Raw genomic sequence first — 23,495 nt, 5'->3', positions numbered from 1 at the left:
GGCGCCGGGAGCCTGCGCTGCCTGCAGTGCCCGGCGCGTCCACGTAGTGGCGCCGCCGCACATCCTGGCCGCTCTGGCCCGCCCGGCTCGCTTGTGCGGCTGTGCTGGCGGGGCCGGAAGTATGGGGCCAGCGCGGGGCCGAGTACCGGAAGTGCGGGGCGGGCGCGGGGGCAGAGCGAAAGCCTGAGGACCGGGTCGGGGCCGGGTTCCGGGGCCGGGAGCGGGTCGGGGCGACAGCCATGAGGCGGGACGTGCGCATCCTGTTACTGGGCGAGGGTAGGCGCCGGGCCGGGGGTCTCGGAGCTGCGGCGGCCGGGGCGCGAGGTGAGGGTCTCGGGGGTCGGGGGGCGCCTTGACCTTGGTCCCCGCGCTGACCGCCCTGCCCCGCGCAGCCCAGGTGGGGAAGACGTCGCTGATCCTGTCCCTGGTGGGCGAGGAGTTCCCCGAGGAGGTGAGGGGCGCGCCCGCCGCGGGGGTGGGAGCGGGCCCAGCCGGGGGTCCCTGGTGAGCGCGCGGGTCCCTTGCAGGTCCCTCCCCGCGCGGAGGAGATCACGATCCCCGCGGACGTCACCCCGGAGAAGGTGCCCACTCACATCGTGGACTACTCAGGTAGCGGCCGTAGCCTCCCGGGGGCCCGGCCCGGAGCGGTCCGGCGGGCCTGCCGGGTCTGCAGTGGGGTCTCTTCCTCCCCCTAGAAGCCGAGCAGACGGACGAGGAGCTGCGGGAGGAGATCCACAAGGTACCCGTGGTGCGCGGGACCAGGGAGGGGCTGGGCGCGGGCTCGGCCTAATCCGCTTCGCCGGCTGGGGGATTGGACTGAGGTGCTCAGAGTGTCCTTGGCCCTGATCGCTCTGTGACCTCCGCACTGAGGGTTGTTGGGGCCCCCACAGCGCACCCGGCTGGGAGCCGGCACCGCTCAGTCCAGCGGTGCTCCAGGGATAACAGGGCCCTTCCCCGCGGGCTGCCCTCCCTCCTGCCCAGGTGGCAGCAGCGTTTGCTCTTTCTGTGGGCTGTGTGTGCGCCACCTGCCCCTGCTGTGTACTCCAGCCCACCGCCCCGGCCTCCGGGCACCCCGAGCTCCTAGTACCAGAGCACGTGTGCCGGGGACATCCCAGGCGAGGGCGCAGGCCACAGCCACCCAGGCCAGCCACCTGGCAGCCCCTACTGCCAGCGCCCCTCACTGCGGTCTTGTCACTCTGCAGGGAGGGGAGAGGCAGGGGCCAAACAGCGGCTGTCTTGCATGGTGTAGTGTTGCAGGTGTGGCCGTGTCTGTCCTGAGCCCTCTGCTGTAAGGGTCTTGCCAGCCACAGCTATGCTGCTGGGGCCTGGTGTCCCTGCACTGGCAGTGGGTGGGGAAGAGGCTTCTCTGAGGGTTCAGCAGCAGCTGCCAGTGTGACACGGGGGAGTGCTCTGCCAACACCAGGCTGGAGGCAGGTTTTGGGGAAGGCTGGGCTTTCCCGGCCTCAGCTGCAGTCATGCTACCTGTGAGCGTCTGGGGCCTCCTGGAGCCTTGAGATGGCGTGGAGTGGCCAGGATCGTCAGTGGTGAGCCAACAGCCCTGTCACCCACGCCTCGTCACTGTTCCCTCAGGCAAACGTGGTGTGCGTGGTGTACGACGTCTCTGAGGAGGCCACCATTGAGAAGGTGAGCCCTCAGTGCAGACCCCAATGGCAGAGACACAGTGGCCCCTGGTGGACCCTCAACCCGTGGCCAGTGCCATCTCTCACAGCATTTTGGGGAGCACAGGCTCTCTCCTGTGATCTCACATCCCCCCAGAGGGTGTGGGACGGCCCCATTCTGAGCCATTTAGGCCAGCAGCCCTCTTTCTTCTCCAGTTTCCAAACCCCAGGGGGAACCTCAGAGGGCCTGCGTCAGAGGCTGCCCTGGGCTCGGGCCCCAGTGATCTTGGGGGTGTTTGGGAGCCACTGGGGTTGTACAGATGAGGCTGCACCTGCTGCCTGCCTTCTCCCACCAGCTTTGTTCCTGTGGCCGGGACTTGGGCCGTCAGTGGGCCTTGACCTCCCGCTTCTGCTCTCTCCGAGCCAGGCTTGAGCTCCAGCTGGGAGCCATGTGCCCACGGGCAGCCTCACCTCACAGCCAGGCTTTGCTTTTCAGATTCGAACTAAGTGGATCCCACTGGTGAATGGGGGGACCACGCGGGGGCCCAGGTAATGAGGGGGATGTGGAAGGGGCTTGGACCCCCGGCTTCCCTGCCCCTGGTGACCATGGGCCTTCAACCCAGGGTGCCCATCATCCTAGTGGGCAACAAGTCAGACCTGCGGTCGGGGAGCTCCATGGAGGCCGTGCTCCCCATCATGAGCCAGTTTCCTGAGATTGAGACCTGCGTGGAGGTCAGTGGGTCCCGGCTGAGGGGCTGAGCTAGGGGCAGGGCCTCCTTCATGCCTCGTGTCCTCGGTCGGTTCCCCGGGGCATGCCCCTGAGTCTGTTCCCCCTTTCCCAGTGTTCAGCCAAGAACCTGAGGAACATCTCAGAGCTGTTCTACTATGCCCAGAAGGCTGTCCTGCACCCCACAGCCCCCCTCTATGACCCTGAGGCCAAGCAGGTGAGCATTGGCTGGGGCCCCACACACTGCTTCCCCAGAGGCCTGGGGGGTGCTGGGTTGGGTGGCGTGGCGGGTGGGCACGGGCCGCCTGAGGGTGCTGAGCCAACATCCCCGCAGTTGAGGCCCGCGTGCGCCCAGGCGCTGACACGCATCTTCAGGCTCTCAGATCAGGACCTGGACCAGGCGCTCAGTGACGAGGAGCTCAACGCCTTCCAGGTGTGCCCCCGCCCCACCCTCGGTGCCCAGCCCCCTCGAACCTCCGCTGCTGTTAGTGACCGGAACGGGCCGTCTCCGGGTAACTGGCTGACTCCCAGCAACGTTCTCTCGGAGGCAGAAATCCTGCTTCGGGCACCCCCTGGCCCCGCAGGCCCTGGAGGACGTGAAGACGGTGGTGTGCAGGAACGTGGCGGGCGGCGTGTGGGAGGACCGGCTGACCCTGGATGGTGAGGCCGGGTGCCCACCTGTGCCTGGGGAGTGTGGGGAGGGTGCTGTGCCTGGTGCTGCCCCTGCTCTGTCTCGGTGCAGGTTTCCTCTTCCTGAACACGCTCTTCATCCAGCGTGGCCGGCACGAGACCACATGGACCATCCTGCGGAGCTTCGGCTACAGCGACACACTGGAGCTGACGGCCGACTATCTCTTCCCTCCGTGAGTGGGGCTGGGGTCGAGGCCTACCTTCCCTGAGGAGAGGTCTCACTCAGCAGGCCGTCTGGCCTAGTGCCCTGCCTGGCTGTGCCCTGAACCCCTCAGCATCCACAGAGCTCTTTGTCAGGTGGGGCTGGCCCCTTGCCAATCCCGCATGTGTGACTCGCTCACCCTGCTGGGGTCAGCAGCTTGGGCTGTGGCCTGGGGGCCTCAGCCAGGCCTCCCACGTGCTGGAGTCAGATAGGCACCCTCCTCCCCATCGCAGCTGCAGGGTTGGGGGCGTACAGGAGCCTCTGGGTCCTATAGGGAGGGTCCGACTGCACAGACGGGGCCGGTAGGGTGACCGAGGTGCCGAGCGTGGTGGCGCAGAGTCTCCTGGGAACCGGATGGGCTGTCGCCTCCCCGCAGGCTCCACGTGCCCCCCGGCTGCAGCACTGAGCTCAACCACCTTGGCTACCAGTTTGTGCAGAGGGTGTTTGAGAAGCACGACCAGGTGAGAGCATGGCGACGCCCCCGCCCCCGCCCCTCGCCGGCACACATGCCACCGCATCCCTCCTCCTGCAGGACCGCGACGGCGCCCTCTCGCCCATGGAGCTGCAGAGCCTCTTCAGTGTGTTCCCAGCAGCCCCCTGGGGCCCCGAGCTCCTGCGCACAGTCCGCACGGAGGCCGGCCGGCTGCCCCTGCACGGATACCTCTGCCAGTGGACGTAAGCGCGGCCCACACCACACCCTCCCGCTGCGCCACCCTCCCCACCGTAACACTGTGTCTCCCGCCCGCCCCCAGCCTGGTAACCTACCTGGACGTCCGGAGCTGCCTCGGACACCTGGGCTACCTGGGCTACCCCACCCTCTGTGATCAGGACTCGCAGACTCGCGCCATCACAGGTGGGCATCCACCTCCCTGGACCTGGGCTCAGCATCCTGGCGGCCGTCCTAACCTGTGTCCATCCTCACAGTCACCCGTGAGAAGAGGCTGGACCAGGAGAAGGGACAGACGCTGCGGAGCGTTCTCCTATGCAAGGTGGTCGGGGCCCGTGGAGTGGGCAAATCTGCCTTCCTGCAGGCCTTCCTCGGCCACGGCCTGGGGGTAAGCACCCTAGACCCCCCCACCCCCACCCCAGGGGCTCCAGGTGTGGGGCAGGGCAATCTGGGGGGCGCTGGAGCCAGCGAATGTCGGGACCTCACCTCCCTCAGCACCAGGACACGAGGGAGCAGCCTCCCGGGTACACCATCGACACGGTGCAGGTCAACGGACAGGAGAAGTACTTGATCGTGAGTGCTGGGGCGGCATGGCCTGTGCCTGAGGGTGGACCCAGGGACACCCGGGCCTGCTTGGCAGAGCTGGCCCAGCACGGCCCTAGGGGGACCGAGCCCAGGGACCCTCCCTAAGGCCACTGTCTGTCCCAGCTGTGTGAGGTGGGCACAGATGATCTGGCCACGTCGCTGGACGCCGCCTGTGATGTTGCCTGCTTGATGTTTGATGGCAGTGACCCAAAGTCCTTTGCACATTGTGCCAGCGTCTACAAGGTGGGGCCCTGCAAGGGCCACATGGCCACGGGGCAGGGTCTGTCCCCCCAGGGGTGCCTCGGCCACCCCAGACTGTACCTCATACTGCTCTCTGCCCACAGCACCATTACATGGACGGGCAGACCCCCTGCCTCTTCGTCTCCTCCAAGGCTGACCTGCCCGAAGGTGGTGTGCCGCTTGGCCCATCGCCAGCCGAGTTTTGCCGCAAGCACCGGCTACCAGCTCCTGTGCCGTTCTCCTGTGCTGGCCCAGCCGAGCCCAGCACTGCCATCTTCACCCAGCTTGCCACCATGGCCACCTTCCCGTGGGTACCCGGCAGCACCGCCCTGGGGACTGGCAGCGTCTGTCATCTGGGCAGTGGGTAGCTGTGGTGTCAGGCCTGGAAATGGGGCCAGAGTGACGGACGGGGTGGAGCTTTGTGTGACAGAGGGAGCCAGTGTCCAGACGTGCTCCTCCAGGGCCTGGCCTCTGCCGGCTGTGCCTCTGGGCTGGGAACCTGGCTCTGAGGCCCTGTGAGTCCAGGACATGGGAGGGTGCCCAGCAGCAAGCCAGGGACATGTGCCTGAGGCATCTGCAGATGATGCTTTTCTCTTGCAGACATTTGGTCCACGCAGAGCTGCATCCCTCTTCGTTCTGGCTCCGGGGCCTGCTGGGGGTTCTCGGGGCCGCCATGGCCGCAGTCCTCAGCTTCTCGCTCTACAGGGTCCTGGTGAAGAGCCAGTGAGGCCCCTCGTACCTAAGTCCCCTTCCCTGATGGTGTGACTCACTGCTGGGGCTCTGCAGGGGCAGCACAGCTGGGGTGCAGGCCAGGCTGCCACTCTGGGAATGCCCTTCTCCCCGGACTTTTTGTTTCTGAAGGCAGTCGGTCTGCAGCAGGGCCTCAGGCTGCCATGCACTGTCCTGGCTCCTGCCAGAACCCCAGGGTGGGCCGTGGCAGGTGGCTGAGCAGGAGCTCCCAAGTGCTGGCCACCACTGTCAGGGGTTGCCCACCTCTGGGCATCATGTGTGTTGGGCTGGGGAGCACAGGTGTGGGAGCCGGTGACCCCAGACTCGGAATTCTCAGGGCTCTACCCCCCTTTCCTGATCCTGGGTGGCCAGTGGGTGTGAGGAGGGCTGGAAGGCAGAGCTTTGGGCTAAAAGCAGGCATTGGGGGGGGTTCCCCCCTCAAGTTTGGAGCTATTTCTGTGATTGCAGCAGGGACTGGAGATTGGGTTCCTGATTAAACTTCACTGTGTTTTTTCCATCTGGGATCCCAGTCTCTGAAGACAACTTGCCTTGATTCAACCTAGAATGCGTTCTTTGTCTTCATGTGGGCTGGAAATGCCACCCCTTCCTTCGTCCCTGGGTCACTGTCCTGAGGTCTCAGGCATGTGCATATGGCCTCTGGAAGGTCCACTCTGGGCCGCTGTGGCCTGGGAGCCAGTGTCCCTGGAGGTCTTGCGGTCTGGGAGTAGGAGCTCACTGCATGAGGACGGTGTGTGCCCGGCATGGATTGGGGGGCACCGGTACCTGAGATGTTTTCCTGATGGCCCCTTCTGAGGGTCCAGTGTGCCCCGGCACTGCCCGCCCACTCCCCAGAGTGTCCTGTCGGCCTCACTGAGCTGCGCCAAGAACCTGGGCTTGTGTGACCATATGTGGTCACCGCCTGCCACAGAGCAGGGTGACCCTGGGGCCCTGACCCAAGGGAGGGAGGCAGGATGGACCAGAAGGACGGATAGGCTGGGATTTGAGTCCAGATACCTGCTTCTCGGGACCCAGGGCATGGCCTTCCCAAAGTCACCCAGACACATGTCGGAAGGCCTGGTCCCCACCTCCGGTGTCTGCCTTTAGGGAGTGGCAGGTGGGGCTCCCTCCCAAGTCCTGGCCCATGCGGGCCCTGCCTTGGAGCTTGTGGCATTGGCCCCTGAGGTACCTACCGCCTAATGCTATTTGAGCCCGCTGTACCCCACGGCCTGCCTTCTGGGACCACTGCAACCCTAGGAGGAGCCCTCTGAGTGGCTCTTGCAGGAGCTGCCATAGGCACATGTTTTTTTTTTTTTTTTTTTGGAGACAAGAGTTTCACTCGTTGCCCAGGCTGGAGTGCAATGGCGTGATCTCGGCTCACTGCAACCTCTGCCTCCCGGGTCCTGGTTCAAGCAGTTCTCCTGTGTAGCTGGGATTACAGGCACGTGCCACCACACCCAGCCAATTTTAGAGACCAGGTTTCATCATGTTGGCCAGGCTGGTCTCCAACTCCTGACCTCGTGATCTGCCCGTCTCGACCTCCCAAAGTGCTGGGATTACAGGTGTGAGCCACCGCGCCCGGCAGTCACACGTGTTTTATCTGTCACCTCCATTGTGGAGGGGTTGGCCCACCTTCCCAGGAGTAGGTCCCCTCATCCCAACTGCAGCCCTGCCCCCTGGGGGTTCCACTCTGTGTCGGAATGGCCCTTGTGCCCAGCCCTGGCGCCTTCTTAGGGCGGGAGGTTTTGCTGTCCTTCATGGAGTTGCAAGAGCCGTCGGGGCACAGGGTGCTCCACCCCAGGGTGTGGATGAGTGGGCTGGGCTTGGTCATTGGAGCCAAGGCAGCTGAAGCAGGGTCTTCCTCACCCTAAGGTGGCTGTAGCGGCCATGCAGGGCGAGGGGCTTCCTTGCTGCCGTGCTAGGTGGGGTGGGGCGTGGGAGGAGGAGGGGGTGTGTCTGCCGCAAGAAAGGAGCTGCAGCCGTGGGAACATGAACCGCAGGGAGCACTGGGTCAGCCTGTGGGGGCGGCAAGCAGTGGTCAGGGAAGGCTTCCTGGAGGAGGTGACATCCTCACAGGCCTGAGCCCAGGAGGGCTGTGAGAGGGCGAACGGACTTACATGGGGGTCTTAGGTGCCCCCTCAACCCCCGTGACTCCATTTACCAGCGGCTGCCGCGGCGGTCACCCAATGTGCTGGAGCTGCGCCAGAGCGGGGGTGGGGGTCGGCACTGAGACGTGGTGCTCGCTGGAGGCGGTTCCTGTCCAGGGTGTGCGTCCGCGTGCAGGGTGCGCGCGTGTCTTGGCCGCGCGTGGCGGCGTGTGCGGCAGGGGCGGGCAGGCGGGCGACTCGGTGACGCGGCCCAAGCGCGGCGCCGAGCGGAGCGGGCGGAGCGGGCCGGCTGGGGCGGAGCGGAGTCGTCCGCAGAGCAGCCCCTCCCGGCCGCGGCCGCCGACCCCGGCCCCCGGCCCGGCTCTATGGATAGGAGCTCCCTGCTGCAGCTCATCCAGGAGCAGGTGCGTCGCGGGGTGGTCTGGGGAGCTGGCACCGCCCCCAATGCGGCCCTCCTGCCGCTTAGCTGAGCTTGTGCAGGACCGAGCTCCCCGAGAGCCCCGCTCGGCACCCACCCCATCCCTGCACGACCTTGGCCCCTGTGTCTGGGACCCCAGGAGAGGGCTGACTGGACCAGGGCTCCTGGCTAGAGAAGGGAGAGTCTGGGGAAGGAAGGGAGGGAGGGAGGGAGGGAGAGCGGGCAGCTGGCTGGTCTTGGACCTTGGCCCTCCCCTTCCAGGATGGGTAGGGTGGAAGACGGGGTAACAGCTGAGGAGCTGGAGGACTGGGACCCAGGCACCAGTGACCTGCCAGCTCCTGGGATCAAGCAGGGTCCCGGGGAACAGGCAGGCACGGGGCGCCTGTCCCAAAAGTGCTGGGAGCCTGAGCCTGATGCTTGCAGCCAGCCTGGCCCAGCCCTTTGGTCCAGGGGTCGGGCCCGCACTCAGGCCTTGGCTGGCGGCTCCTCACTGCAGCAGCTGGACCCCGAGAACACAGGCTTCATCGGTGCGGACACCTTCGCTGGCCTGGTGCACAGCCATGAACTGCCCCTGGACCCGGCCAAGCTGGACATGCTGGTGGCCCTGGCTCAGAGCAACGAGCAGGGCCAGGTCTGCTACCAGGAGCTGGTGGACCTGGTCAGTGCCACGGTGGGCAGGCGGCAGGGGCATGGTGTCCTGGCCAGAGGAGGCGGGAAGGCAACTCCTCACTGCAGGGGGGTTTGTGGATGCGGGAAGCTGGGCGAGCCTCCCAGGCAGGGGTGCCATGGGGAGGTCCGTGGCCCACTCTCAGGTCTCTGTCCCCAGATCAGCAGCAAGCGCTCCAGCAGCTTCAAGCGGGCCATTGCTAATGGACAGCGGGCACTGCCCCGGGACGGGCTGCTGGACGAGCCAGGCCTAGGTGTCTACAAGCGGTTTGTGCGTTACGTGGCCTATGAGATCCTGCCCTGCGAGGTGGACCGCCGCTGGTACTTCTACCGTCACCGCAGCTGCCCACCCCCCGTGTTCATGGCCTCGGTCACCCTTGCCCAGGTGGGCCCCCCAGCCGCTGCCCCGGGAGCCTCCGGCGCTCCTGGCCTTGACCAGCCTAACACTCGTGTCCCCAGATCATCGTGTTCCTGTGCTACGGGGCCCGCCTCAACAAGTGGGTGCTGCAGACCTACCACCCCGAGTACATGAAGAGCCCCCTCGTGTACCACCCTGGGCACCGTGCCCGCGCCTGGCGCTTCCTCACCTACATGTTCATGCACGTTGGGTGAGTAGCGCGGCTGCCCGGTTAGCCCCCCTCCCTGCACTGCTGTTACATCAGAAAGACTAAAGCCCCAGGGCAGGTGCAGCAACTTGAGGCGAGGGCTGGGGGTGGGGCCGGACGGCTGACCCCACCCCTTGTGCCTGTTTGCTCCCGTGTGGCCAGGCTGGAGCAGCTGGGGTTCAACGCTCTCCTGCAACTGATGATCGGGGTGCCCCTGGAGATGGTGCACGGCCTGCTCCGCATCAGCCTGCTATACCTGGCAGGCGTGCTGGCAGGTGAGGCAGGCGCGCACCCCCACCCCCTGCCCTGGCCGGCTGCACCCTCACCCGCCGCTTGCTCACACAGGCTCCCTAACTGTCTCCATCACCGACATGCGGGCCCCGGTGGTGGGAGGCTCCGGCGGGGTCTACGCCCTGTGCTCAGCACACCTGGCCAACGTCGTCATGGTAACGGGCCTGCCCGGTGGGGGGTGTGGGGAGGGGCCCCTGGTGAGCCTCACCACTTCTCATCTGCACACCCCCATAGAACTGGGCTGGGATGAGATGTCCCTACAAGTTGCTGAGGATGGTGCTGGCCTTGGTGTGCAGTGAGTAGGGGGCTGGGGGGAGGGCTGGGGGGCCTCTCAGCCTGCAGCCAGGGCACCTCCCACCTGCCGCGTCCCTCTGCAGTGAGCTCCGAGGTGGGCCGGGCCGTGTGGCTGCGCTTCTCCCCGCCGCTGCCCGCCTCGGGCCCGCAGCCCAGCTTCATGGCGCACCTGGCGGGTGCGGTGGTGGGGGTGAGCATGGGCCTGACCATCCTGCGTAGCTACGAGGAGCGCCTGCGGGACCAGTGTGGCTGGTGGGTGGTGCTGCTGGCCTACGGCACCTTCCTGCTCTTCGCCGTCTTCTGGAACGTCTTTGCCTACGACCTGCTGGGCGCCCACATCCCCCCACCGCCCTGACCGGCTACCTGAGGCTGCAGAGGCCGGGGCTCGGCATGTGGTGGCCGCCCACCAGGGGCCTTCACGTCTGCCCTTTGTGAACGGACATCTCAGGGCTGCTGCGCCCCTCGGGTGTGGGTGGCCTCAGAGGAGACCCTGTCCCAGCCACCCCCCTACCCCCAGGACTTGCGGTCTGAGCCTTTTTGGATAATTAATAAATATTTTACACAGCACCAGGGGGCTGTCCCGGGCTTTGGAGACTTGTCAGGACCCCCACACCTGCTGAACAGAGCATGAGGGCCCTCCCCACCACTAGGGCCTGGACTTCCCTCCCTGTGCACCTCTGCACCTGAGGTCAGGTGTGGGAGGTGTTTCCGGGCCACGGGTGCTGTGTCTATGGGAGTTGGAGGCACCCAGGAGGGCTGGGGACCGGGTGTGCGGTCAGGCCGGGTGTGTAATCACGCATGAGTCTGGGAAGTGTTTATTGAGCTCCCATAGTGGCTGGCCTACTCTTCAGCCTCCCTGCCATCCAATGAAGCCCGGAGGCCTAAGGTTGTGTAGCAGGTGAGCAGGCCTGGACTATAGCCAAGTTCACTCGGCCTGGGTCCCATGCTTCTTGGCTGGCCTAGTGTCCACGTGGGTGGCCAGGCTGGGGCCAAGGTTGGGCAGCAGGTCTGGGCACAGCCTCTGCCCCACGGCCCAGGTCCACAGTGCTGTCTCCACTAGGTGGGGAGCACACAGACTCAGGCCCAGGGGCACGGGCCACCCCAGCCTGCCCACACACAGTTCATTCACCTTGGCTCAGAGCTGTGGCCCACTCTTGAACCTGGCCCAGGTACAGCAGGTAGTACCTGAGGGTGTACTGTGGGGCCGGCAGGCCGAGCACTGTCACCACTGCCTCATCTGACATGAAGGCCTCCATCTCGAGCTCCAGGCACCAGAACTGCTGTGAGCAGCGAGGAGAAGCAGCCAGACACCCCATCAGGACAAGCTCTGGCTCCGACTCCTGGTCCTAGAGACACACAAGGGCCCAGACTGTCTGCTTCACAGACAAGGACGCTTATGTACCCAAGTCGTGCCCACCCAACTCACCTGAGGCTGTGACTGTGGTGGGTCCACACCGCAGAGGGCAGACAGCTGGGTGACCGCGGCCCCCACATCTGGCAGGAGGCAGAAGGTGGTGGTCGAACAGTGCACAGCCAGCTCAGGGGGATTGGTGGTCACCAGCTGCTGTGAGAAGCCAGGTCAGGGTGCCCGGGGTGGTGGACCCACAGGGAGGCCGACCCACAGGGAGGCCCCGCCCCCACGAAGACCCGCTCTGGAGGCCCCGCCCCGCCGATGCCACGCCCCGATGAAGACCCGCCCTACGGAGGCCCCGCCCTCGAGGCGGGCCGCCCCTCGCCGCCAGCTTCCAGGCCAGCAGCCGCTCCAGCTCCCTGTCACATGCTCTCCGCTCTGCCCCTGATGGCCGCTGGCAACTCGTCCCGATACCTGGGGAAGGGCGGTGAGGGGAGGTCCGGCCACAGGGGACGCTCGCCCACCGATCCCTTTATCCCCTTCCACTCTACCAACGGCCCAGGGCTTCCAGCCGCACTCGGGGGTCCGCGCGCGCCCGTAGGACCTCTCGATGGCGCTCCGGAATGGCGGCCCAGCGACTGGGGTCCTCACACCCAACAGCGCGGGAAGCCACTATGTTCACGCGGAGGGGCGGGGCCGGCTGCCGGGGGCGGGGCCGGATGAGGGCGGGGCCTCTGGGTGGGGCGGCCTGTTGGGGGCGGGGCGTCTGCCGATGGGGCGGGCTGCTGGGGGCGGGGCCTCTGGGTGGGGCGGACTGTTGGGGGCGGGGCGTCTGCCGAGGGGGCGGGCTGGGGGGGGCGGGGCCGGCTGCCGGGGGAAGGGCCTCTGGATGGGGCCCGCTGCTTGGGGAGGGGTCTCTGCGCGTTGCGGCGGGGGCGGAACGCCAGGTGGTCGGGACAGGCTGTTGGGGGAGTGCGCCCTCAGCGAACCAAGTAAGGCATCTCACTGGGAAAGTCGAATGTGTGTGGCGGTCGCCGCCGAGGCCGGTTCCGAAGAGGCCTCAGCAGGACGGGCCAGGGCCTCCGCGAACGCCGACCCTTAAGAGCGCCGAGCGAGGGAACCGGAGTGTTCCTCCCAGCCCCCGACGCCGCGGGCCTAGCGTCCCCGTCCAGGCTGATTGGGCGCACGCGCGGCCCCACTCGCCCCCACCCGTGCGTCCCCGCTGGTCCCGCCCCCGGCCGGAAGTTCCGGCGGTGGAGCTGGGCCGGGCCCGAGAGGATCGCGGGTTCGGGCTGCGGGGCTCGGGCTGCGGGCGCTGGGCCGCCAGGCGCGGAGCTTGGGAGCGCAGCCCAGGCCGTGCCGCGCGGCGCCATGAAGGGCAAGGAGGAGAAGGAGGGCGGCGCGCGGCTGGGCGCTGGCGGCGGAAGCCCCGAGAAGAGCCCGAGTGCGCAGGAGCTCAAGGAGCAGGGCAACCGTCTGTTCGTGGGCCGAAAGTACCCGGAGGCGGCGGCCTGCTACGGCCGCGCGATCGTGAGTGCGCTCGCGCGGGAAGGGCGGCGGCGGCGGCGGCGCCGGGGAGGGCCGGGCCCGCGCCCGGCTGGCCCCACCGAGGGTCTGGTTCCTCTGCGGGGCATGTCCTGGGCTCCCAAAGCCCAGCCGTGGTTCCCGAGCCCAGTGCCGGGTGTCGGAGAACGAGGGTGGGATGCTGGATGGAGGCCGGCCGGGTCGGGGGGAGGGCGGGGGCCCTCGCCCCTTGAGGATCCCAGGTCCAAAGCCCGGACTCTCCAAAGATTTGGAAAACTTTACAAAACCAAGTGGAGTCAAGCGGATAGGCTCAGCCAGTACTCCACTGTCTGCAGATCCTTGGATCCAGGGGCTTTGACGACTGAGAAGCCTAGTTTCTTGATTCTAGCCAGAGCGCAGAAGCTGGGACGGGCCGTGGGACAGAGGGGGCGCGCTGAGCCTACACCCTCATGCGGCTGGCCCGGCCTTGGTCCCTAGACCCGGAACCCGCTGGTGGCCGTATATTACACCAACCGTGCCCTGTGCTACCTGAAGATGCAGCAGCACGAGCAGGCCCTGGCCGACTGCCGGCGCGCCCTGGAACTGGACGGGCAGTCTGTGAAGGCGCACTTCTTCCTGGGGCAGTGCCAGCTGGAGATGGAGAGCTATGATGAGGCCATCGCCAATCTGCAGCGAGGTTGGCTGACAAGCTGCCCGGTTGTGGGGCCCCTGGGGCCAGGCGGGTGGACTGGCCAGAGAGTGACCTGAAGCCCCCGTTCCCCAGCTTACAGCCTGGCCAAGGAGCAGCGGCTGAACTTCGGGGACGACATCCCCAGCGCTCTTCGAATCGCGAAGAAGAAGCGCTGGAATAGCATCGAGGAGCGGCGCATCCACCAGGAGAGCGAGCTGCACTCCTACCTCTCCAAGCTCATTGCCGCGGAGCGTGAGAGGTGGGACCCTCACCCCAGGTCGCCCTGTCTTGGGATAATTCTGAATCACCAACTACCAACATGAGCGTTTATTGAAGGTTTTACTGGCGAGCAGAAAACGTGGGGAAGAAGCATGAATGTTAGCCCTGAGGTTGGGGTGTGGTCAGACATCTGGCCAGGTCCATCTCTTACTGGCTCCTGGTCAACCCCCAGGGAGCTGGAAGAGTGCCAGCGGAACCACGAGGGTGATGAGGACGACAGCCACGTCCGGGCCCAGCAGGCCTGCATTGAGGCTAAGCATGTGAGGGTGCCCCCCTCCCACATGTGGGTCTGTGTGTGTGCACCTGGCGTGGGAGCGTCCCCGCCTTGTGTTGGGTCTGTGCCCCATGGAGGAGGGAGGTGGGGTGTCCCGCAGAAGTGCAGTGCTCAACTCTTCACAGGACAAGTACATGGCAGACATGGACGAGCTCTTCTCTCAGGTGGACGAGAAGAGGAAGGTGAGTGTCTGTCACTTGCTGCGGTGGGTGGCAGGTGCTGGAGCAGTGCCCCTTCCCAGCCTCTGATCGTGTGCCCCTGTGCCACAGAAGCGTGACATCCCCGACTACCTGTGTGGTAAGATCAGCTTTGAGCTGATGCGGGAGCCGTGCATCACGCCCAGTGGCATCACCTACGACCGCAAGGACATCGAGGAGCACCTGCAGGTGAGGCTGCGGCTGGGGGAGCAGGGCCAGCAGCATGGTCCTGGGCCCACTGACTGCCCTCTGCCCTTCTTGTCACTGCAGCGCGTGGGTCATTTTGACCCCGTGACCCGGAGCCCCCTGACCCAGGAACAGCTCATCCCCAACCTGGCCATGAAGGAAGTTATTGACGCATTCATCTCTGAGAATGGCTGGGTGGAGGACTACTGAGATTCCTCGCCCTGCCCAGCATCCTGGTCCAGGAGAGCCCTGGGCGGAAGCCTTCCACCCCTGTACATAGTTTGTGTTGCTGGCCACCCTGGCCCCTTCCAAGTTCTGCTGTTGGGCTCTGGACTATTTCCCCTCTCAGCATAGCTCTTGCTGGGCCGTGATTGTGCCCCTTTGTGGGCTGGAAACGCAGGTGAGGGTGGGCTGGGCTGAAGCCACTGCTGCCACTGTCTGTGTAATAAAATCCGTGAGCACGAGGTGGGACGTGCTGGTGTGTGGCAGGCGTGCCTGCCAGCTGCTTTGGCTAGCCGAGGAAGGTGGAGATGAAGACGCTGGTGTCAAGGTTGAGTGTGGCATGCCACCAGCGGTCAGGGAAGTACAGCACCTGGTGGAGAAAAGGGGTGCAGCACAGATTAGCTGGGGGCCTCTGGCCTGGCCTGGCCCTCTCCTGCCAGCCACTGACCTCACCAGCCCGGATGGTACACTCCAGGGGCCGTGCAGACGGTGGCAGGGCTGGATATGTGTCCCGGAGCCAGGCCAGCGTGGTCTTGTTGGGGTGGAACTCTGGTGTCTTCTCAGGTGGGTAGAGGAACCAGCGCTGGGGGCAGGAGCAGCAGTGTCACCCTTGCCCGTTGTGGTCACCGAGCCCCAAGGCTCAACCCCAACCCTGTGCTGACCTTACGGCCGTAGATCACCTCCGAGTACCCGGGCCCATGCCAGTGGAAGGGCACCCCCGAGCCAGCTCCTGTGGAGTTATGAGCACCTGGTGACCAAGCCATTTTGTACCCACCCTCAGAAGCCTCACTCCTCCCCAGTCCCGAGCAGCGTTCACCTGCGATTCCAAAGCTGTAAGCTGGAGCGGTTCCCAGCAGGCCAAATGGGGGTGGGGAGTAGTGCCGAAAGAGAGAGGCCCACTCGGTGAAGTTGTTGTCCCCGAAGAAGTACAGGGTGTCTGCCAGTAGAGACGGTGGGGGCAGGGATCCTGGCACCTGGAAACCCCAGGCGTCCCCACCCCCTACCGCCACCTAGGGCTGACTCACCATTGCCCAGGGAGGTGGGGTCCTGGGGGTGCAGCAGCTGCTCCACATACTCCTGGAACGGCAAGTCCACTGCAGGAGAGAGATGGGTCAGGACCGGCTGGTCCAGCCGTCCCGGTGCTGGCACACGGGCGGGCGCAGGGGCGGGGCCGCTCACCTTTCTGGTAGGAGTAGGTGTTGGCGGTGCTCAGGCGGACCACTCTGTCCCCAAACGAGGCCAGCAGCCTTTCGCGGGAGCACAGGGCCCGGAACCTCTGCGGGGGCGGGGAGGGGGCTTAGTGGCCGGACCCAGCAGGGGCAAGAGTGGCCGGGGACGGGCGCGCGCTCACCGAGTTGTCCGTGAGTCCCTGCAGGATAACGGGCCTGACGAAGGCGTACCTGGAAAGAAGTGCAGAGTCGCGGCCAGGTCCGACCGTCACCCTCGCCGCCCCCGCCCCACACGCGCGCGCGCGATCAGGGAAGGCGGCCTTGGGCGGTCCGGGCAGACGGGCGTGTGAACAGAGCCCGACCTCCGCGATCAAGGAAGCACGTACTGCTGCACGAACTCGGCGTAGGTGAGGTCGGCCCGACGCTCCACCGTGCAGCGCTCCTCCTCCGCCACGGCCCCCGGCCCGCCCGAGCGCCTGCGGGCACAGCTGGGTCAGCCCGCGCCCCGCCCGCCGCACGTGCCCCCACCGCCCCGGCCCCTCCCGGGCCGCTCACCACCCGCCGTCGCCCTCCTCCCCGGAGCCGGGTAGAGCCACAGCCGCCAACGCCCAGAGCGCGAGCAGCCGCGACGCCGGCGCCATGAGCCCGGCGCCCTCAGACAGCCGCGTTGCACGCCGGGAACCTCGGGCCCGTCCGCCAGCCATTGGCCGGCAGCTTCGTCGTCGTGGCAACGGCCGGCAGCCGGGACGGACCCCGGAAGTGACCTCCTTTGGCCCGCCCCGGAAGAGGCCTCTACGGGAACGCGGGGAAGGCGGCCAGAGCGCGACTATTGGCGCCGCCGGTTACCATGGCGACAGCGCCGAAAGCCCCCGCCCGCCAGCAGCACCGCGGGCATACGGCGGACCCGCCGCGCGATGGGGTGACACGCAGTGCTGACAGCGGCTCCACTTCCTTTATTGGGGTCTCAGCCTCCGCCCGTCTCGGGCACAAGACCACGCGGAGTTCTGCACGCGGTCGGCCGGGCAGTCAGGTCCCCGGGCCCCAGGCAAGCCCAGCAGATGCCCCGTCAGGAGTACTCGCAGAGGTGGCCGCAGCCCGCGGGACAGTGGGAGCTGCCTTCCAGCCATTTCATGATGTGCTGCAGGTGGCCGCCGTGGCTGCAGCCCTGGCACCACACGAACAGACCCTTGACCACGTGGTGGCAGACGGCACACATGCTAGCGCAGCGGTGGCACCTGGGGGCGGGCAGGAGGGAGGGCGCCTGAGCGGGGGCTCCTGCGCTGCCTGCAGGCCCCTGCCCCAGCTCCCAACCCCACTGCCCCACCTGTCGCAGACCCAGCCCCGGCTGCTCATGGGCCGCTTGCAGTGGCTGCAGTTGACGTGCAGGGTGGTGGAGGCCTGGTTGAGGCAGCTGACGGCGCGGCTAGTGCTCAGCTTGACCACCTCGTTGGACACGTTCCAGAGGCGGAAGCGCTGCAGTAGGTCGATGTAGGAAGTGTACCAGTGCTCCTGGGGGAGGGAGCGCCCAGTGGTCAGGATCTGGGTGCCAGGGGCGGCGCTGCAGAGGGGGGAGGCCCCGCCCACCACACACCTGGGTCTGCTCGTCGATGTCCTTGCGCACCCGTTCACCCAGGATAATGAGCACAGATACAGCCATCTGCACATCGCCCTGCTCAGCGTAGAAATGCAGCATGTCACGCACCAGCACGCTGAAGAAGTCAGGTGGCAGGCGGCTGTCGTAAAGTGCGTGTGAGACAGACAGGAGCGAGAAAGAGGAGTCCACGGGGGCCAGGGAGGCCACATCCGCCTCGCTGCCGCTCACGTGCGGGGAGTCGGCCTTGTCCTGCAGGTGCTCGGGCCCGGGAGGCGTGTCCACGATCTCGTGGCGCAGTGGAAAGGCCTCCTGCGGCAGCACACACTCAGGCTCCTCGGCTGGGAGGCAGGGACCAGCAGAAGCTCTGAGTCTCTGTCCTCCATTCACCTCTGAACCCCACCCTGCCCAGACCCCCACTCACGGTGCGCGTGTTCTGGATCCAGCAGGTACAGCTCGTCCTCCTCACCCTCCACATCACCCAGCAGGTAGTCGGCAGGTACGTCGCTGCCCTCGGTTTCCTCGTTATCTGCCCGACAATGGGGTGGGCGTTCAGGGTCATCTGGGACACCCCCACCCCTCTCCCGTCAGCACCCCAGCCTACCCTCGTTGGTGATGAGTGTGGCCGAGGAGTCGAGCAGAACTGTATCGCTCCGTGCATCTCCTTTGCTGCGGTCCAGCCGCGCCTCACTGCCCAACCCTGGGGCCATATCCTTCAGATTGAAACTGGGGGCAGGAAGGGCCCATGGGTGGGGGGGCTCGAGCAGCCCCAGCCCCTGGGGAGAGCTGCCCCCGGCATCTACCTGTTCATGAGGGGCAGGCCACAGGAGCCACCCTTGCCCACGCTGTGGTTGAGGTTCGCAGTGGGCACCAGGCCAGGGCTGCAGTAGATGATCCGCAGCATGGTCCACGTTTGCGCCACCTAGGGGCAGGCACTGGTCACTTGTGGGCGTCCTGGACACCCAGCACCCCATGCAGGTCCCCCTCTGCCTGGACAGAATCTCAAGCCCTCAGCATTCAGCTGCCCCAGGTACCCAATGTCCAGGCCCACCCCAAGTAGGAAAGCTGAGGCTCATGGGAAAGACAAAAATCTCAGGCACTGCTCTAGAGCAGCACAGAGGGAAACAGAACTGGGTGGTGGGGACCTGTGAGGCAGCCAGAGATGGGCATGGGAGCGGCAGCTCACAGCTCCACCACTGCTGGTGCGGGGAGAGCTCCAGAAGCAAGAGGGCAGAACAGAAAGCTTGAGTCACACGACTCCCCAGACCACCCACAGAGGACAGTCCCGGGTCTGGCCCACCGTGGAGCCCTGGCCCTGTGTGATCCTGACACCCTCAGCGATCGGGGCAAGGGCTGTTGGTGTGACCGGCTGGAATCCATTGTGGAGCTTGAGGTCGAGGAGTGGGCACAGCTGACAGAGGAACAAGCCCCTGCCCTGAGGTCATGGCCCCGGGGCCCCCAGGCTCAACACCTACCTACCTGGTTGCGGCCAAGCTCTCGAGCCACCTTTGCATTGTGGTCACAGAGCTCTGCCAGTGGCCGGCCAGCCAGCGCGTAACGCTCAGCTGTGTCTACAAACCAGCGCATGCCGCCGCCACCCGGCTCTGTCTCAAAGACACTGAGGGCGCTGGAGGCCAGGCCTGCGAAGGGCTCGGCAGGGTCCAGCTTGCGCTTAAAGAAGATGGGGTGGCGCCGGTCGCCAGTGTAGGGCTTGCGCCCCGACTCGGCAGCCACCAGGCTTTCCTTGGCGGCGAAGGCCAGGTCCCCGAAGAGGCCATAGCAGAGGCCCTCAGGGTTGGCACGCTCGACAGGCTGGCTGGCATCGCGGAACAGGTGCTGGCACAGTGAGCTGTCCTTGGAGCCAGACAGCAGGAAGGAGGGGTCGTGGGGGTGGCGCCAGGCGATTCCCGTAGTGACGTCTCGGTGCTCCTCAAACATGGCAGCTGGCACGAAGGGCCGGCGCACATCCCAGACGTAGATGTTGTGGTCCACCATCATGGAGCACGTGGCCAGGTGGTGGCGGCACTCAGGCCGCCACTTGACACGGGCCACTGAGGCGATGGTCTGCACACAGTGCATCTCCTTGGCACGATGTGTGGTCATGTCCCAGACCTTCACCATCTTGTCGCGCCCTCCTGTGGCCAACCAGCCCCTGTGGGAAGGCCCACCCAAACCCTCAGTGGCCTTTCCTGTGGAGAGGGGACCCCCTAGCTCTGCTGCTCCGGACTGACTCACAAGTCTGAGGCAGTGAGAGCTTACTGTCAACCTGCTGCCCCCTGCACCCCATGCCACACCTATCCTCGGGGTGCCAGTCGCAGCAGAAGACGGGTCCATTGTGGGCTGTGAACATCCTCTCACACCGGTCGGGACGCCGGATGTCCCAGAGCTGCACGTTGCCATTCTCGAAGGTGGAAGCAAAGGTGAAGTAGTCCCGGATACTGAACTGCACGTCCCGCACGCTCTCAGACTGGCCTGCAGGCAGGGGATCGATGCAGGGGAGGTGACGGGGCTGGCCCACGAGGTGCACCCTCAGAGCAGCTGTGGCATGGTGTCACACACCTGCCTGTGGCCCAGAACAGAGGCCCAGAGGGTAGACTGGACATCCCCAAGATCTGCCCAAGAAAGCAGCCACGCGTAGTCGCCACAGGAGCCTGGGCCCGGGAGCAGGACGCCAGGTGGTTTTTAACACATACTGCCAGGCCTCATGTGCCCTAGATTCTGCATCCTGCATCGGTCCCTGAGCAAAGCTGTGGTGCATCCTCAGGATGCAGCAGCTGAGCACTGGGCGAGCAGGAACCCACCCAGCCATAACCCACTCCCACGGCCCTGTGGGAGGCCCCAGCAGGAACCTACCCAGCCATAACCCACCCCACGGCCCTGTGGGAGGCGCAAGGAGGTGTTGACGAGGGTGCCCCAGCCTCGGCCCAGTCCCTTCACCTGAAGCTGGAACTGCCTGGTCCGCCCCAAAGGACTGGATGAGTCAGGGTCCAGGTCCACCCTAGGGCACCACCACACCAAGAGACTTCGAGGGCGGTACCCAACCTTCCTCTAGGGCCCTCCAGGGGAGGCAGCTCAAGATGTGTCTTTTTTTTTTTTGAGATGGAGTCTCCCTCTGTCACCCAGGCTGGAGTGCAGTGGCACGATCTTGGCTCACTGCAATCTCCGCCTCCCGGGTTCAAGCCATTCTCCTGCCCCAGCCTCCCGAGTAGCTAGGATTATAGGCGCGTGCCACCAGGCCTGGCTAATTTTTTGTTTTGTATTTTTAGTAGAGATGGGGTTTCACCATGTTAGCCAGGGTGGTCTCAATCTCCTGACCTCATGATCGGCCCGCCTCAGCCTCCCAAAGTGCTGGGATTACAGGCGTGAGCCACCGTGCCTGGCCAGGATCTGTCTAAAGTGGCCCGTAAATTCTCTGAGTCCCTTGAGGGCTCCGCCTTGTGCTTCATACCTAGTCTCCTCCAGGTGAACAAGGGAGAGCTGGTTCAGGTCAGCCATCGGGGAGCTGGGCCTGTTAGGAAAAGGGTCCCGGGGCACTGGACAGCAAACCCACCTCCTCTGCCTCCCTGGGCCAGGAAACCTGGAAGTCCTGGTGGACCTCCTGCTATGAGGCGGCCTCTGCAGCTCCGAGGTGAGGGAAGAGAGTCATGCAGTGGCTCTCTGCTCATCACCGGGGCTGGCTGGGAGACCGCTGGGGCTCTGCCCTCCCTTACCCCACAGCTAGCCTCAATTTCTGTTGGTCTCATCTCTTGCCTCTTCCCACTTCACTGCCCTGGCTCACATGCAGTCCAGCCCAACCTGCCCCAACCCTCCCGTGCTGATTCCCTTTCCCCCTGAGAAAGCCCTCTGTGAGTGATCCTGAGGGCCTCTGATGCACGGAGCCCTTCTCCGCCTGCATGGACAGGCTGGGCACTGGCAGAGATGCCCACCTGCCCTGACCCGCCTCTGTGGCCTCACCCGAGAAGGTGCTGACAGAGTCCTTCCTGCGGAGGTCAAAGCACTTCATGAAGCCATCCTGGGAGCCACTGAGCAGCACATGGGCTTCAGTGGGGTGGAAGCACACTTTGTTCACCGTGCGCTTGTGTTCTGTGAACAGCTGGTCCTGCTTGTTGCGGGACGGCCGGCCCAGGTTCCACGTGACCACCACACCATTGGTGGCTGCTGTGGCCAGCAGGTTCTCATCCATCTGGTGCCACACCACGTCAGCGCAGCTCAGATTAAGTGAAGGCTTACGCCCCACACGCAGGTTCAGCTTCTCCACGAACTGTTCCTCCTCGATGGCATAGATCTTGAAGATGCTACGGCCTGCCACGACCACCTGGGCTGCGTCACGGCACACACTGATGGCATTGGCGGGAGCATCCAGGTGGCAATGCATGGTGCGACCCGTCAGCACGCTGCCACCCAGGGCTGTGGTCACACGGGACATCTTCTCCATGGCTGCACAGGTGATGAGGTCAGGGGTTAGGAGGTCAGTGAGGTGGGCTGGTCTGGTCAGCCTGCGTGGGTCATCAGTTCAGACCTTCCACCCAGGTTGGGACCCCAGAACTGCTTGGGCCCGGGCTGGTCAGTTTTAGTGAGCCAGTCCAGGGCTGTCTATCAACCGATCAGCCTGACAGGCAAGCTCAAATTCACTGGAGTCCGTCAGTCCAGTCCATCACCCTGGCTGAGCGGTGAGAGGGCTCCCTAGCTTCCCTTAGGCCTGTCAGTTTCATGTCTGACTTCCATGGAAGACCCTAGCTGGACATTCCCGGCCCAGGCCACCTCTCGGTCCCCCTATCAGCCAGATCCGGGCAGTCACTAAACCCTCGGTCAGTCAATCCCAGCAGGGGAGCGAGGAAACTCCCGCCGTCCGCACTGTCAGCCCTGGGGGCCTCCGAGGGCGGCGGGGCTCTAGGGAGGAACCAAAGAGGGGAGGGAACAGAGGGCTAGAGGGGCCCGAGGGCTCAGGCATTAGACGCGAGAAGGGCCCACAGGGACCTCAAGGACCGAGCTACTCAAGGAGCTCGAGGTGTCTGGCGGGACCGGAGGCAGGAGAGAAGCCGGCGACCCGGAGAACAGGGTTCCTGGGAGCGGCGCAGAGGTTCCCCGGCGCAGTGGCGCGGGGGAGCGGACGCTGCGGGACGAGAACCAGAGGGCCCGGGGCAGCCGTTCTCGCCGCGCGAACCCCAATCTTTTACTAAAAGCGCACGGCTATCCGGAACCGCCGCGCCGGAAGACGCTGTCTTTCCCGCCCCTCGCCGGAAATGGTCCTTTCTTACCCTCCCCGCTCAGGTAGTGGGAACAGACTCTCGCCCCACACCACGAAAGTTCCGGGTCCGGAAGCTGCGTTGGCTGAGGCCGGGAGAGGCCCAGGACTGGAGTCTGCGGGCCGCCCTGAGCGTCGCCATTGCGCTTCGGTGCTGTGCTTGTGTGTTGTTTATTTATTTATTTAAACGGAGTCTCGCTCAGTCGCCCAGGCTGGAGTACAGTGGCGGGACCTCGGCTCACTGCAAGCTCCACCTCCCAGGTTCAAGCGACTCTCCTGCCTCAGCCTCCCGAGTAGTTGGCACTACAGGCGCCCAGCACCACGCCCGGCTAATTTTGTATTTTTAGTAGAGACGGGGTTTCACCATGTTGGCCAGGCTGCTCTCAAACTCCTGAACTCAAGCGATCCTCTGGCTTCAGCCTCCCAAACTGCTGGGATTGCAGGTGTGAGCCACCGCTCCTGATCTGTGTTTTTTAAGTCTCAATTTCAGTATGGTTTTTTTTTTTTGTTTTTTTGTTTTTTTGTTTTTTTTTGAGACGGAGTCTCGCTCTGTCACCCAGGCTGGAGTGCAGTGGCGCGATCTCAGCTCACTGCAAGCTCCGCCTCCCGGGTTCACGCCATTCTCCGGCCTCAGCCTCCCGGGTAGCTGGGACTACAGGCGCCCGCCACCACGCCCGGCTAGTTTTTTGTATTTCTTAATAGAGACGGGGTTTCACCGTGTTAGCCAGGATGGTCTCGATCTCCTGACCTCGTGATCCGCCCGTCTCGGCCTCCCAAAGTGCTGGGATTACAGGCTTGAGCCACCGCGCCCGGCCTCAGTATGTTAATACTATCTCCTATTCCAGTCCCCAGGTTCATCATGACGTCTGGTCATCCCTCGACAGGTTCCGAGCTTCCCCTCCTTCCTCACTCCTGCGACCTCAGGAGCAGCCTCCCAACAGCTTTCCTG

The 23,495-nt window shown here is 65.2% G+C and overlaps 5 protein-coding genes across 30 annotated transcripts; 3 read left to right on the top strand and 2 right to left on the bottom strand.

The window, feature by feature from the left end:
* Positions 1-123: 123 nt before the first annotated feature.
* Positions 124-6,024, top strand: RHOT2 (ras homolog family member T2). Of its 15 annotated transcripts, none has more exons than XM_025370164.1 (19): positions 124-276; positions 398-451; positions 528-609; positions 696-739; positions 1,591-1,644; positions 2,116-2,168; positions 2,243-2,351; positions 2,462-2,563; positions 2,681-2,779; positions 2,898-3,006; positions 3,089-3,209; positions 3,615-3,699; positions 3,771-3,913; positions 3,991-4,091; positions 4,163-4,293; positions 4,401-4,478; positions 4,614-4,733; positions 4,835-5,037; positions 5,331-6,024. In XM_025370164.1, exons 7-19 carry the CDS (start codon positions 2,295-2,297, stop codon positions 5,455-5,457), a joined length of 1,476 nt encoding a protein of 491 aa, XP_025225949.1. In that variant the 5' UTR covers positions 124-276; positions 398-451; positions 528-609; positions 696-739; positions 1,591-1,644; positions 2,116-2,168; positions 2,243-2,294; the 3' UTR covers positions 5,458-6,024. The 15 variants fall into 15 exon arrangements, with proteins under 15 accessions (XP_025225949.1, XP_025225947.1, XP_025225951.1 ...); XM_025370162.1 differs by having other exon boundaries at positions 393-451; positions 2,260-2,351; XM_025370154.1 differs by having other exon boundaries at positions 130-276; positions 393-451; positions 5,331-6,021.
* A 1,732-nt stretch (positions 6,025-7,756) lies between these two features.
* Positions 7,757-10,405, top strand: RHBDL1 (rhomboid like 1). Of its 3 annotated transcripts, XM_025371050.1 has the most exons (8): positions 7,757-7,968; positions 8,479-8,640; positions 8,809-9,033; positions 9,108-9,256; positions 9,416-9,528; positions 9,599-9,699; positions 9,779-9,839; positions 9,922-10,405. In XM_025371050.1, exons 1-8 carry the CDS (start codon positions 7,930-7,932, stop codon positions 10,191-10,193), a joined length of 1,122 nt encoding a protein of 373 aa, XP_025226835.1. In that variant the 5' UTR covers positions 7,757-7,929; the 3' UTR covers positions 10,194-10,405. The 3 variants fall into 3 exon arrangements, with proteins under 3 accessions (XP_025226835.1, XP_025226836.1, XP_025226834.1); XM_025371051.1 differs by lacking the exon at positions 8,809-9,033; XM_025371049.1 differs by having other exon boundaries at positions 7,937-8,640.
* Positions 10,406-12,114: 1,709 nt separating this feature from the next.
* STUB1 (STIP1 homology and U-box containing protein 1) lies at positions 12,115-14,803 on the top strand. 4 transcript variants are annotated; one of them, XM_025369610.1, is made up of 7 exons: positions 12,146-12,719; positions 13,191-13,389; positions 13,477-13,642; positions 13,835-13,922; positions 14,062-14,118; positions 14,206-14,322; positions 14,404-14,803. In XM_025369610.1, the coding sequence occupies exons 1-7, from the start codon at positions 12,561-12,563 to the stop codon at positions 14,527-14,529; spliced, it is 912 nt and encodes a 303-aa protein (XP_025225395.1). In that variant the 5' UTR covers positions 12,146-12,560; the 3' UTR covers positions 14,530-14,803. The 4 variants fall into 4 exon arrangements, with proteins under 4 accessions (XP_025225394.1, XP_025225393.1, XP_025225395.1 ...); XM_025369611.1 differs by having other exon boundaries at positions 13,102-13,389; positions 14,404-14,785; XM_025369609.1 differs by having other exon boundaries at positions 12,115-12,719; positions 13,248-13,389; positions 14,206-14,783.
* Positions 13,706-16,473, bottom strand: JMJD8 (jumonji domain containing 8). Of its 6 annotated transcripts, none has more exons than XM_025369601.1 (9): positions 16,266-16,473; positions 16,097-16,186; positions 15,893-15,941; positions 15,721-15,817; positions 15,567-15,635; positions 15,359-15,478; positions 15,204-15,271; positions 14,990-15,124; positions 13,706-14,911 (listed from the first exon to the last, which is right to left on the bottom strand). In XM_025369601.1, exons 1-9 carry the CDS (start codon positions 16,412-16,414, stop codon positions 14,831-14,833), a joined length of 858 nt encoding a protein of 285 aa, XP_025225386.1. In that variant the 5' UTR covers positions 16,415-16,473; the 3' UTR covers positions 13,706-14,830. The 6 variants fall into 6 exon arrangements, with proteins under 6 accessions (XP_025225386.1, XP_025225388.1, XP_025225387.1 ...); XM_025369603.1 differs by having other exon boundaries at positions 14,995-15,124; positions 16,266-16,472; XM_025369602.1 differs by having other exon boundaries at positions 13,706-15,124; positions 16,266-16,472.
* Positions 16,474-16,648: 175 nt separating this feature from the next.
* Positions 16,649-22,744, bottom strand: WDR24 (WD repeat domain 24). 2 transcript variants are annotated; one of them, XM_025369597.1, is made up of 9 exons: positions 21,256-22,744; positions 19,596-19,773; positions 18,781-19,453; positions 18,105-18,223; positions 17,906-18,027; positions 17,726-17,830; positions 17,302-17,642; positions 17,035-17,219; positions 16,649-16,945 (listed from the first exon to the last, which is right to left on the bottom strand). In XM_025369597.1, the coding sequence occupies exons 1-9, from the start codon at positions 21,734-21,736 to the stop codon at positions 16,777-16,779; spliced, it is 2,373 nt and encodes a 790-aa protein (XP_025225382.1). In that variant the 5' UTR covers positions 21,737-22,744; the 3' UTR covers positions 16,649-16,776. The 2 variants fall into 2 exon arrangements, with proteins under 2 accessions (XP_025225382.1, XP_025225381.1); XM_025369596.1 differs by having other exon boundaries at positions 16,753-17,219.
* Between the last annotated feature and the right edge of the window lie 751 nt (positions 22,745-23,495).

This window comes from Theropithecus gelada, chromosome 20 (genome assembly GCF_003255815.1).
Source record: "Theropithecus gelada isolate Dixy chromosome 20, Tgel_1.0, whole genome shotgun sequence".
Lineage (NCBI taxonomy): Eukaryota > Metazoa > Chordata > Mammalia > Primates > Cercopithecidae > Theropithecus > Theropithecus gelada.
This window is presented reverse-complemented; position numbering and strand designations above follow the sequence as displayed.

Bases quoted from the DNA above. Each gene is read 5' to 3' on its own strand.
- RHOT2 (XM_025370153.1), top strand. From the start codon at position 240: ATGAGGCGGGACGTGCGCATCCTGTTACTGGGCGAGG. The intron at 2,564-2,680 runs GTGAGCATTGGC...ACATCCCCGCAG, and splicing joins ATGACCCTGAGGCCAAGCAG to TTGAGGCCCGCGTGCGCCCA. The intron at 4,294-4,400 runs GTAAGCACCCTA...CACCTCCCTCAG, and splicing joins TCCTCGGCCACGGCCTGGGG to CACCAGGACACGAGGGAGCA.
- RHBDL1 (XM_025371049.1), top strand. From the start codon at position 8,245: ATGGGTAGGGTGGAAGACGGGGTAACAGCTGAGGAGCTGGAGGACTGG. The intron at 8,641-8,808 runs GTCAGTGCCACG...CTCTGTCCCCAG, and splicing joins ACCAGGAGCTGGTGGACCTG to ATCAGCAGCAAGCGCTCCAG. The intron at 9,257-9,415 runs GTGAGTAGCGCG...CCGTGTGGCCAG, and splicing joins TACATGTTCATGCACGTTGG to GCTGGAGCAGCTGGGGTTCA.
- STUB1 (XM_025369608.1), top strand. From the start codon at position 12,561: ATGAAGGGCAAGGAGGAGAAGGAGGGCGGCGCGCGGCTGGGCGCTGGC. The intron at 13,923-14,061 runs GTGAGGGTGCCC...AACTCTTCACAG, and splicing joins CCTGCATTGAGGCTAAGCAT to GACAAGTACATGGCAGACAT. The intron at 14,119-14,205 runs GTGAGTGTCTGT...CCTGTGCCACAG, and splicing joins AGGTGGACGAGAAGAGGAAG to AAGCGTGACATCCCCGACTA.
- JMJD8 (XM_025369602.1), bottom strand. From the start codon at position 16,414: ATGGCTGGCGGACGGGCCCGAGGTTCCCGGCGTGCAACGCGGCTGTCT. The intron at 16,187-16,265 runs GTGAGCGGCCCG...CTGTGCCCGCAG, and splicing joins GAGGAGGGCGACGGCGGGTG to GCGCTCGGGCGGGCCGGGGG. The intron at 15,636-15,720 runs GTGAGCGGCCCC...TCTCTCCTGCAG, and splicing joins CACCTACTCCTACCAGAAAG to TGGACTTGCCGTTCCAGGAG.
- WDR24 (XM_025369596.1), bottom strand. From the start codon at position 21,736: ATGGAGAAGATGTCCCGTGTGACCACAGCCCTGGGTGGCAGCGTGCTG. The intron at 19,454-19,595 runs GTGTGGCATGGG...GCCTTCCCACAG, and splicing joins GACTGGCACCCCGAGGATAG to GGGCTGGTTGGCCACAGGAG. The intron at 18,028-18,104 runs GTAGATGCCGGG...TCCTGCCCCCAG, and splicing joins GGCCTGCCCCTCATGAACAG to TTTCAATCTGAAGGATATGG.